The sequence below is a fragment of the Vigna unguiculata genome, chromosome 4, assembly GCF_037176805.1.
Source record: "Vigna unguiculata cultivar grain cowpea cultivar isolate G323 ecotype 2 chromosome 4, ASM3717680v1, whole genome shotgun sequence".
Classification (NCBI taxonomy): domain Eukaryota; kingdom Viridiplantae; phylum Streptophyta; class Magnoliopsida; order Fabales; family Fabaceae; genus Vigna; species Vigna unguiculata.
In genome coordinates, this window is record NC_140795.1 from 2879855 (window position 1) to 2892748 (window position 12894).

A 12894-nucleotide genomic window follows, 5' to 3' on the forward strand; every position below is an offset into this window, starting at 1 on the left:
GCCAAATTTGATGTGTCTTGATGAATTCTCAAGAAGATCTTCCAAGATGGCTCCAAGAACCTGTTCCACACTTTTTTTACTTTCTTTTGATTGCACAACTTATTTTTAACAGCAGGTGCAGAGTCCATTTTATAAAACCAGTTGCTGTCAGCACGAGCCTAGTCGACTACATTAGTTGGCTAGTCGATTATCGGGGCAACAGATTAACAGATTCAGGATTTTACACACATAGTCGACTACATTAGTTGGCTAGTCGACTATCGAGGCAGCAGATTAACAGATTCAGGATTTTATACACATGTCATGTTAACCATTGTCATGCTATGTCATGTTAACCATTATCATGCTATTATGGACATCATCAAAAACATTTCAAATACATTTAATCAACAACAATAACAATAAACAAGCTAAAATAATTAAAAACCGGTTTTAAATTATACATCTCATTTCAAAATATATTTTCAGTAATGTGTTTGGAATACTAATAAAAGTTTCTTAATACATTCTGAAATGTATTTTTCAGAAAATATAAAAGATTTTAAAAGTTTGCTTCCATCATTGTACTATAACGGGAGGTGCTAAAAGAAATAAAGAAGTTGGGGAAGTAATTGAGTTTTTGCAGTGTAGTCTTTTCAATTTGGACAAAAACGGAAGACCAAATACAATTTTTATCTGAGTAATTGTCTCACTCTTTCATCTTTATAAAAAAGTATACAAAATTTCAGTGACAATTTTATAAAGGGTACTATTATTTTGATATTAAACAAAATTTTACACATATTTTATGTCTACTATTTTATTCTTTAATTTTTCTATTTCTTTATAAATATAAAAGTTAACTTTTTCTAATAACCAAAATATCCCTAAAATGGATTGTGAAATGCATCTAGTGTAAAAAAAAACACTTTCCTTCAATACATTTGATTTTCAATTATGAAGATTACAAAATTATGTTACTAGCATTCTATCTTTTAGCTTTTACCTTTGTAGATTTTGAGTGATAAATTTCAGTGACAGCATTTTCTACATGATCCACTGTTTTTGTCCATACATTACCAGTGTGCATCAAATCAGGTATTAACATGAAAATAATAAAAATAATGCAGGTATTTACGTTTATTTACAAATATTTTACATATTTTTAGGTAAGTCACTTACAAGAGTACTTCACTAAAACAAAACTTTAATACTTATACAAACTGTTCCAGACATACTTCTGTTGAAATAAAATAAAAACAAAAAAAAAATCTTATTGTTAATACTAACCATATTATAAGAATTTGATGTATTCGATTAAAAAAAATACTCCAAGACACGCATTCAAGCTCTGGGTTAAAAATATAACGTTGTCAAAGAAATATTTCAAGTAATTGATAAAAAAAGTTACTTCTTAAAAATAAATATTATTCAGTATGCAAAGATTAAAAGGCATTTTAACAGATATAAATATGAATATAATTAGACTGAAACATTATTCAAAAAGAGGATAATGAAAAAGGTTAGAAAAGGAGAGAAAGTGAAAGAAAAAATAGTTGAATTACAAAATGATGAGTACACTAATAATCTAAACATTACTTGAGGTGTCAATCTAGACCAGTGCACAACAACAAACTAAATGACGAATGGATTCACTCAAGAAAATTCAGTTCTGCTACTGCCTACTCGCTTTACAAATCTGTTACCCTCATGTGCCTTGTTAAAACACTTGTTCAGATTCTTCATAACCAAATTCAACACCATAACATATACTTCCTACTTCCATAATCAAATTGTTACCCTCATTCTTATTCCTAAGGATGAAACTGTTGGTGGTGCGACGGTGGTGCCTGGAACAGCTGGTGCTGCTGCGGTGGCTGCTGGAACTGCAGCTGTGTCTGCTGATGATGGAATGGCTGCTGCTGCAGCTGAAATGACGGAAATGGTTGCTGAAATAGCTGTGTCTGAGGTTGCAGTGGTGCCGGTGCCAGGTGTGGCTGAGGTGGCGCCTGCTGCTGCTGCTGCGGTGGTGGAGGTTGTTGCTGTGGTGGCTGCGCCGGTGGTGCCTGAGGTGGCTGCTCCTCCTGTTGCAGAGGAATTGTTTCATCCCTTAGTGGTGCATTGAGGTCCATAGTTCCCAGCTCTTCCAAATCTTGAATAGCTGCAATTGCAGTGACTGGACTTTGATGGTTGAAGTGAGGCTTAATCACTGCCAGGGATTCCTTCACTTTTGATTGCTGCAAATTCATGAATATTGAATCAAATATAACAAATTCAAAAAATTATAATGAATAATTGACGATGCAAGCCAAAGACTACGTCAACTCACAAAGTGTTCGAGCTTCCTTTTGAGTTCTTCATTAGCAGCATTTTGTGGAGGTCCATCAAAAGTTGACCCCTGTCCCACCAAAATGTACGAAATGGAGTAAATAAATTTGGAAGGAAAATAAGGTATAAAATGTACTTTTTGGTTCCTGTACACATAAATGTACAAGACAAATTTTAAAATGATTGTTACTTGTAAAGAGACAGAATAAATGTAGGCTAAAAAAAGTAGAAAATAAACTAAACAAATTCAAACATGTTAGCTAAAAGTAGTAGCACAATTTATGTATGGGAACATAAAAAACTATAAATCTAACAAAAACTGACACAGAAAACGAACATATTTTTCTATAATTCATAAAGTTCCTTTTTTTCTATAAAACATAGGAAGCAAACCAGATAAGGAAGGGCATCCACAAATAATGAAGTAATTCAAACATTTAAAATTTCAACACAGTTGAGAACGATAGCAATCATAAATATGATAAAATCAGATATAAAATTTGTAGATGGCTTTTTATAATCCATAAAATTCTTTTACTTTATTTTTTCAGGATGCATAATTCACCCAATAATTCTACATGTCAAATTAATCTTAATCACATTACGTGATTGCTTGAAAATATTTATTACAAGAATAAAAACAATAATATCGAACTTGTATATAGAATTTGATATAATCCACAAATATCTCTTTTCAGATACTAAAGTCAAATTATGACATGTAATAATAGTCTATCTGTCCTTCAAAAATAACCATTATGCTTTTCAGCAGGCACTACAACAAGTAATACTATTTATAAAGCGTAACTCAAGTCAAATTCCACATACAGAAATAGGTCTACAAATTAAACTCTTGTAGTTTAAAGATAAAACACCCACTTTCAACAGTTATTAACTTACCAACACCTCAAACAAAACATACCACCAAATAATGAAATAAACCCATTTTATTCGGAAAAAACAAACACCTAAAGCCACAATATTATAATCACATATGGTCCACAGGAATGCTGCAGCAAGCAGCAATATTACAGCAGAGGGTCTAAAGGAGTTAAAAAAGGAAAGTAAAATGTTTTCAATTGTCCAAAATATTTATAATGCTTTATAAATCCAGTATATTTTACAAAGCATTATAATGCCAATAAAATTTAGAAAGAAAAACAAGCCACATAAATTATGTCTGTTAGAAATTATTCCGGTAAAAAACAGAAAGCCTTAAACTGAAAACAAAAGAATGATAAGGACTTTTTTTACTCAAAGTGAACGAATAATAATTTGGATCATAAATTTGAATATAAAAAATGATTTTAATGTAAAAACTTATAGACATCATAAGACACTCGTATTAAATTCTGCATACCAAAATAGTCCTTCGTAGTATATTACTCCTAATTTAAATACAAACTAAAAAAGTAGAAACCACTAAAAAATATTATTTCCAAAGTGTACAATTCACTCATGTTGACTTCCACATGCCACAATATTTTAACAAACACAGCTAAATAAAAAGTTCATACATTTTCAATCGAAATTACAAACAAATAAAATCAGCCATCAACTTATCATCACATAAAACCAAATATAAAAAAAGAAAAGTTTTTTCTTTGTTTAAAATAAAATACTTGTATAACAAACATCTACTCTTTTTAATCCCATATAGTCATTAAAGAGGCACCAATAACAGATTAAAAAAAGTGGTTCAAGAGTGGTAGCTTTCGTATCCTAAAATATTAATACAAAAGTTTTAATCCAATACCTTTTTTACAAAGTATTATAACTCAATCCCTGATAAATATCTCTCAGGCCCAAAATAAAATGGAAAAGAAAAGGGATTAATTGACACATACAATTTTCTTAGTCAACCTAGAGATTTTAAGGTATCAACTCACAATTTTGCTAAAAAAATCTAAATCATGCTTAAGCTAACAATAAGACAAACAACAAAGAAATTGTCCCATACGAGCAAAAACATTTTAAAATCATTAAAAGATATTTAAATAAATAAACCTTGTAACAAAATAAAATAAAGAAATATCTTCTACAACTTTTTTGACAAACACTCATGTTAAATTATGCGTACATTCCTTCAAAGTACACTCGCAGATAAAACACAAACTCAAGTTTTCAGTTAAATTCCTTCAAAGTACACTCGCAGATAAAACAAAAACTCAGGTTTTCAGTATGGATGACAACAAAAACTCCCATTATGAAAGTGCTTAATTTACTCGTGTGATACCACACATCACATCACAGTAGTTCCGCAGTCAAAACTTGCAGTTCCAAAAATAAAACCCACTTTATTTCAACAGAAATTACCACAAAAAAGATACCTCAAATTAAAATAAAACATATTTGAAAACAAAATTCTGACACAAAGTTATGCCAGAGTTTTGCTTACTTTCCTATAATGTTTTAATAACATATGGCCATAGTAATGCATTAAGCAAAAAAAGATCCAATAAGAGATGTTAAAAATAGTTAAAATAAACATTTGCAATTTACACAACCCGACATATTTTTACATACTTTATAAACTATACTATTTTTAAAACATCAAATTAAGATTCCAGATAAATCCCCTCAAGTACATTGAGGGGAAGCAGCATTTATTAAAGTTAAAGAGGACAACATGAATACTATTTTCACTATCAATTTAGTACAGATTTCAAAGTATCCAAAGGCAAAGATTTTCATTAATCCACGTCTAAAGAATATAAAAATTTACTTCCAACAAGTTCAAAAATCAGACATTTAGCCTACAAACAAGTAAAACAAATAACCAAAAAACTTGAGGGAAAAAGAAAAATTTAAATCACTAACAGCTTTAAATATCACTTTTAATAAATTTTATACCCGTATAATTTTTCTCAGATAATTTTTGATAAATTTTTTATATCAGAAAAGTCCTTATAAAACAAACTCACAATTTAAACAGAAATTCACAAATATTCAGCAGGCAATAATACTACAAACAAAAGTCCAATTTACAAAGAGCATAATTCACTCGTAATAAATTACACAAGTCAAAATAGTTCCATAAATTAAACTCGCAGGGTAAACATAAAAACCACACGTTCTCAACAGAAATCACCAGATAATATTTTCAACCATTATCATCATCTCAAAAAATAGAATCCCCAGATATAAAATAAAAGCATTTTCTGTAGGGGAAAAATTATTGTCAAATGAAGCCACGAAATTTTGAAGACACGCACTACAGTAATGCAAAAAACTAATACAACAAAAGACAGAGAAGATCTAATAAAAGCTAAATCAATAATTCAGAAGAAAAGAAATTTGTAATTAAAAAAAACAATATATATTTTTAACACATATATGCAAAGCATCATAATTCAATTCCGAAGTAATATCCCCCAAAACAAAAATAATAAAGCCACAGAGGATAATAATCAATAAACGCAATAAAGACTATTTACGCAATCAATCAATCTAGTACAGAATTAATAAAGCATCCACATTTTAATTTTTGAAGTATCCACATGCACCCTCAAACAGAAAAACACACACACCAAAACATAAACATTAAACATTCCACAAATCATGTCTTAACCAAATTAAAACAACATTGTAAGAAATTTTATCACCTTCCTCGGGCGGCCAACGGACCTAACTCCGGGTCTTGCCAACAGCAAACTACCACCACGCCCACGTCCACGTCCACGTCCACGACCCCTTCCCCTGCCTCGGCCGGAGGGAATCATCTCATCAGCAAACTTCTTTGGTCGACCACGGACTCTAGGCCCGAGTAAAATTCCATCACCTGCAGGAACCTGTTCTTCCACGGGCTCTGAGCCCGGCACAACAGCCCCAGCCTCAGCACCATCCTCAGCACCAGCACCAGCACCAGCAGTAGGTGTAGATGGAGCAAACGGAATTTGAGTTGCTTGGGTCTGGTTCTTAGGCGGGCGGCCCGGGCGTCTCTTCGGCCCTGCAGAGGCAGAAGCAGAAGTGTCCGAAGCGACGGGTTTGGGCTTAGGAGGTCGACCAGGGCCTTTTCCAGACCCAACAGGACGGCCTCTCCGCCCCGTTCCAGTGGCTCCGGTGGCTAATTTCTTCGGTCGGCCCGGACGCTTCTTGGGGGTCTCAGCTTGCACAGGCTCGTCAGCAAGCCCAAGCGCCGCCCAGACAGGCTCAGCATTCTGCTGAACCGATGGGATTACAGCATCCTGGGCCTGCACCAGAGGCTGGGGCAGGTTGTGGACAGGGGTTTGGGCCTTTCGAGGCCGACCTCTGGGCCTGGGAACGGTTGAAGGAGAGGGCCCAGGCACGGGTTCCTCTGCAGCAGCAGCAGCGGCAGCTGCAGCAGCAGATCTAGGAAGCGCGTAGGACTTCTTCACCATGACGAGCATTCCACTGGTCTTCATCCGAGTCAAGTGCTGAGTCAACAAGGCGGAGTGATTCGGAGGAAGCTGGTCCTTGTAAACTTGCTCCATGTACTTCCCTATCGCCTTCTTGCTCGAACCATCCTTCTCCTTCAGCGCCTCGATTGCCGTGTATATCATCTTCACAAGAATTTAATTAGGTTTCAAAACACAGAAAGAACCGAATTCTTTGTTTTCTCTAGAAAAATTGCTTCGCTTACCTCGGCGTAGGGCGGGTGATTTGACGGCGGCTCCGCAATGGGCGCCGGGAGGTGGTCGTTGGTGTCGGCCGGGAACGGGACGGCGGTGGCTGGCGGAGCTGGCGGTGGGGAGATCGAGGATGGCTCCATGGTTGAGAGAGAAAGAGAGAGAAAGGGTAGATTCGAAAATTGGGAATTGGATTGGTTTCACTTAAAGAGAAAGAGAGTGTGTTAATATAATTGAGTTAGAGAGAGAAACTGGGTTAGGTGGTTTTGTAAAATGTGCTCTCTGTGTGGTGGAAATTGGAACAATCAATGGTGATGAGTTCATCATGACGGTCATGATTTAACCGTAGGGTTTTCATGGATTCATCCACGCCCTTCATTTCCCCACTTTCCTTTTGCTTACGTCCACTATATAACTCTTTTCTCACTTTGCCGTTTGGGGTTTGCATTTCCGCCCCTTCACTTTTCCCTATTCTGCACTCTTCCCCAAATTCTTCAACATTAAACCAAATTATTAATTTTTTTCTCTAACTCTTATTACTTTCAATTTTCAGTTTAAGGAATCTAATTAATGTTTTACATTTTATCACATTTTCTTTTATTCATTTACTATTTTTTTAACACACAATTAATTATTAAAGATGTGTGAAAATTAAAGAAATTTAAGAAATGCATGTTTTCTCTGTCTTGTTTTTAATAAATATATTAATTATGCACTTTTTTAATATTTTCTTTTTTCTCGTTACTTCTTTTCCAGGATAAATAATTAAAGATATAATAACATCCCAAATATTTAACTATGAATAAATTAAATTTTAATAAATGGATTTAATGATAAAATGTGAGGCACCAAACACGCCATATCCATTCACGAAATGAAAAATTGGAAGTTTTGGTTTATAAAAATGAAAAATGATTCAAATTTTAAAGAAAATAAAAGTTTCCCGCGCTTTTGAAAAAGAAGAGGGAATGCATTCATGTAAGTTGCAGCTTCCTTGCTTTGGAGTTTTATTAAATGATGTCGAGTCATTACTGTTCCTATACGCATTTATGGACCACAAATTCAAGAATACAGAATTAACTTTTTTTTTTTATTTATTCTCAAAGTCCACCTTTAATATTATTCCACACTCATCAATGCAAAAAAAATTATATAAAAACTAAAATGCAAAGTTTATAAATACAGACACACAAATTATGAATCAAATTAATAATTATAACATTTTTTATGGTACATGCTAAGATAAATTGTGCTATTACTTTTTTTGTGTGGTTTTATTTCAAGAATGTAAATATCTTGTTAAAAGTTAAATAAGTATAGAAATTTTTTTCAACATGCCTTTTTTTTCTTAAAAAATATAGAAATTAATATCCGTCATCAATATTTAACAAATAGATCTATTCATGTTAAAAATTCAGCTTTTAAAGAATCAGATTTTCAACTGTGAGTATTATTGTTGAATGCTACAAATTCAGTCGAAGTTTGTTTTTCATAAATCACATTTTTAATTTTTGTCAGATATAGAAAATTGCTCAAAATTAGTTCCCAGATAGTTAAATTCAAGTGAGGTTTTTCAATTCTTTTCTCAAAAATTAATGAAAGAGATAACAAGTTTAGAAGAAGAAAAAATCAATAAATCTTCCTAGAATGGAATTCAACTTCACTTTGGAAATTCAGTTTTTAAAATATTAATTCTTAAGATAAATAGTTAACAAGTTTACTTTTGTAAATAATGTTAATACACGTTTATTTGCATACATTTAAGTTATAATACGTTTATTACAGAAAAAAAAAACTACAAATATAAGTGTTGATTACAAATATTTTAAAAGAGGTGAGTGAAAGTTTCTATCTGTTTATTTGCAATAAAAATAAAAAACCTATTTTTGTGATTCAAGAGGGACTAAAATAAAAAAACAGATATATTCACTTAAAGAGTTTTTTTTTTCAATACATATTGTGTAACACAAACTCAGATGTTGAACTCTAATCACATGATAAAAATTCATTACAGTTTGTTATTCTGTATCACACTATTTTAATTATAAAAAAAATGCTTGTTAACAAAAGCTTACATTCAGAAAAACAAAGTTCTTTGTTTCATTTCTTTATTGAAAAATATTGAAATATTTCTTAAAAAAACAGTAAACATGTAAAGCCATCCTTATTATCAACATATCATGATGGTAAGATGTAGAAAATACTTCTGAGTATAGGAAGTTTTTATGAATAAAACTTAATTATTTTATTATTTAAAAGTTCGAATTATAAATAAGAAAATAGTTATTGAATTTCATTATATAAAAATTATAACCTTTCTAGAAGTATTTCATTTCTCTGTTTATATTTTTTATCCATCTATTTCTATTTGAAGATTAGAGAAAATAATTGGATAGGTAATTAAAATTTTATTTTGAATAAGTTCATCTCTATCCGGTTGATGTTTTATTATTTTTGCATGCAAGCACCAAGTGACTTTGCACGTGGCTCTAAAGACCTAATAATGAATATTTATTTGAGTATGATCAATAGGGTGTATTTAGATTTTTTTATCTGAGTTTCCTAAATATAGGTAGAGCATTATATGACATATAAAGTTCTTTAAACTTTGTGAGTGACAAACTTGAATTTCAATTAAGGGAAGCTAGTTATGTAACTCAAATATTTTATTTTGTTGAGATTGACTTAATCAATTATATGGAGTATGTCTCTGTGATGAAATAGAATGAGTAGTATTGTTGGTTGTTGGTGTGATCTAATAAACATGTGTGGTTGAGGAGCACTTTGAGTATATGTACATTTATTTGGACTAATTTGATAAAGATGTTATATTTTTGAATCGACTTATGCCTTTTATGGTTTGTAAATGAGAACAAAACACTTGTAGGAGTCAATTGAGCAAACTGACATGGTTGTTAGGTTATCACTTTTACACAGACTTGTTGAGCAGGCCAACCAGACTTGGACTAAGATGAACATTTGAGATTCCATAAAGCTCCTAATGTTCCATTTATTAACGAGCCAAATGAAAATAGGCTCCAAGGGTTTGGTAGCTAGTTGAGAAAAACAATTACTAAGCTAAAAAGTTTTTATAAAATTCCAAAGAGCTCGGGATGGTTGGATCGTTGGGCAAAAATGTGAGACTTTAGCTCCATTAGATAGTCGTTTCTTGCTGAGCATTGAGCGAGTAAAACTACTTGTTATACAAGCTTAAGTTTTTAGAAAACTCCCAGCTAGTCTAATTGGGCAAGCATGTAAGCCAATTGAGCAAGAAAGGGACATTTTTTAAAGGAAAATAAATGGGTTGATATTTTTCTTAAAAGTGAAGAAGTATGATTGACCAAGTAGGGCTACTATGAAAGACCATAATCTATCGTGGTTATATATATATATATATATATATATATATATATATATATATATATATATATATATATATATATATATATATATATGTTTATGTGAGGTTGAATAGAGCTTCGGCAGTGGTCATAATCTACTAAGATAATAAGTATTTGTGTATGTGATATGTGTGCAGTATTTTCAAGGAGGAAATGCTATGTTGTGTTGTACTGTGAGTTGCATTGGATAGAGATTTATTAGTGAGATTATCTAGACTCTACTAAAAATTCAGACTCACACAAAAGAAAATATTTAGGTGGTGAAAGTCGGTGAAAGTTTTCATAACTTAGATTGGTGTGAAACATAATCGTTTCAAAAGGTTTTTTGGAAATAACCTTGTTATATAAAGAGAATATAGGTCCTAATATGTGACGTCGAGCAAAGCTCAAATAGTTTTGTCAAAATCTACTGAGAGTCGTATGACAGGTGCAAAATTTCTAAGTCCAATTCAACCCACGAGTCTTTCAAAAGTACATGTATATTGTCAATAGATATATTTGTGCGATTCACATGATATGTTGTATATGTTATTGAGATGTAAAACAAAATGTTTGCTTTCAAAGTGAATTTTGATCTTTTAAATATGTCAAGTTATCCTATGATTTATAATTGTCGTGTCCATCTACTATGATCATGTGTTACATAAAAACAAATGATATTTAAAATGAGATACTGATAAGTGACAAATATGATATGATGTAAATATTTTATATATACTAGAACAGAGAGTTTATGTTCCTTGAATGATAATAATGTTTCTTATATTTTGAAAAGTTTTATTTCTATAATAATTGTAAATATATATATATATATATATATATATATATATATAAATAAATAAATAATAGAAGCGTTACAGTAATGTATTTCAAACCCTTTATTTTACTCTAAATAGTTAGAGTCAATAAACAAAACTGATTTGATTAAGTTTGTAAACTTTAGTTAGAAATGAGATTAAGTCTTCCCTATTATTTATATCTTAAAACAATGTAAAACTGAACTATTTTAGTTCTTAATTAAAAATGAATTATTAAACACAACTCAGTTACTACAAATATCAAATATAGATCAAAGTTGATCTAGACGTTTCTCTGCTCAGTGTGTTGAATATATATCTTGTAATTAATATTGTTTATAACATATATTTGACTAACTTAATTAAAAAATTGCACAACTTAATATGTTAGATAATATTTTCTGATTTTAGAGGATACAATATTATAAATTATTTTAAATTTAGTCACTTTTATGTCAAATTGTTATTTATCATGATTTTTTATGTAATATGTTTTAAATTAGCTAATTTACAAAAGTTGGACTTCACAATGATTGTTAATATTATGTGAATGAAAAGTCAAGAACATCTCTAAATTTGAGGACAGAATACATCTTTCAAAATATTTTCCAAGAAGAACATGTCACACGTGTCTTCATTGTTAATTTCTTACAACATTGATTTTGTTTATTTAAGGAATATTTTCCTTCAAATCACCACTTTTAACTTTTATGCATCTATTTATTGGTAACACTCTCTTCGACAAACACTTTTTCCGACAACAGGAACATGTGTGTGTTAACAGTAGACTGACCTATCATGTATTAGCTAATAATATCGATTTAACTACCTTAATTTGTAGAATTATGTTAATACTAGCAGTTGCAATAATATTTTTTATACATAAATGTTATTTGAGTTTTAAAACATTTTTTATATAGTTTGAGAAAGAAACTTATATATTCAAACTGGAGCTGTGATTTTTTCTAGATTTGTTACAAGGATAACTACATAAGAATGTGTTTCTGTGAGAGTATTAACATATAATATATTATAAATATAAGGGAGAAAAACATTCAACAATGATACCTTTATGCAAATTACATTTTTAGTATTTTATCACACAAAATTTATTTTATTTATAATTATCACACAACTTATATGTTTACCGATTTTACTTGTAACAATTAGATTCATTAAAACAGGATATGTTAAAATAAATAAGAAGGTTCTAATTTTTTTTATTACAATGGAATTATTAAAGATATTTTATAGCAATAATTTATCATTTACGACACTTCTTTCAAATTGGTAAATAAATTTATTAATTATTCTCAAATTCTTTGTAAAATATGAGAATCTATTATAAAGATTTCTTTAATAAAAGTGTATATTATCTAAAATAATAGTTAGGTGTTAAAGTTATAATTAACTAAACACATCTTAAAAAAGAATTAATTCAACGAAACTGATATTTTGGAGAATAAAAAATTTTATAACTCCACTTGATCTCCTATGGACTATGTATGTTCGACAAATATTTTAAGTGTTCTTGTTTTTCTTTTTCAAAATATTATCGTATGATTTTTTTTTCCATGAACATAAAATGAAATTTGAATTATTATTTTTTCTATAATTGCACTTTAATTGTGAATTATTTATCACAATTTTTTTTATATAATTAAGTCTCTCAAAAGTATTCGTTAAGTTTATAATTATTAGTGAAAATGATAATATATAATTTTTTGAATATATTATTTTTATTTATCTAAAATTACATAGCTAAGATTTGTCACTTATATTTGAGGTTATCTAGTTTTA

The 12894-nt window shown here is 30.4% G+C and overlaps 1 protein-coding gene across 1 annotated transcript; it reads right to left on the reverse strand.

Moving 5' to 3' along the window:
- Positions 1-1520: 1520 nt before the first annotated feature.
- On the reverse strand, positions 1521-7127 carry HON5 (high mobility group A5). The gene is made up of 4 exons (XM_028068923.2): positions 6911-7127; positions 5913-6830; positions 2309-2377; positions 1521-2216 (listed from the first exon to the last, which is right to left on the reverse strand). The coding sequence occupies exons 1-4, from the start codon at positions 7037-7039 to the stop codon at positions 1794-1796; spliced, it is 1539 nt and encodes a 512-aa protein (XP_027924724.1). The 5' UTR covers positions 7040-7127; the 3' UTR covers positions 1521-1793.
- Between the last annotated feature and the right edge of the window lie 5767 nt (positions 7128-12894).

What these genes read in the sequence shown, in the direction of transcription:
- HON5 (XM_028068923.2), bottom strand. Translation starts at nt 7,039, where the DNA reads ATGGAGCCATCCTCGATCTCCCCACCGCCAGCTCCGCCAGCCACCGCC. An exon ending in ATCACCCGCCCTACGCCGAG is followed by an intron (nt 6,831 to 6,910) that starts GTAAGCGAAGCA and finishes ATTCTTGTGAAG; the next exon opens with ATGATATACACGGCAATCGA. An exon ending in AAAGGAAGCTCGAACACTTT is followed by an intron (nt 2,217 to 2,308) that starts GTGAGTTGACGT and finishes ATGAATTTGCAG; the next exon opens with CAATCAAAAGTGAAGGAATC.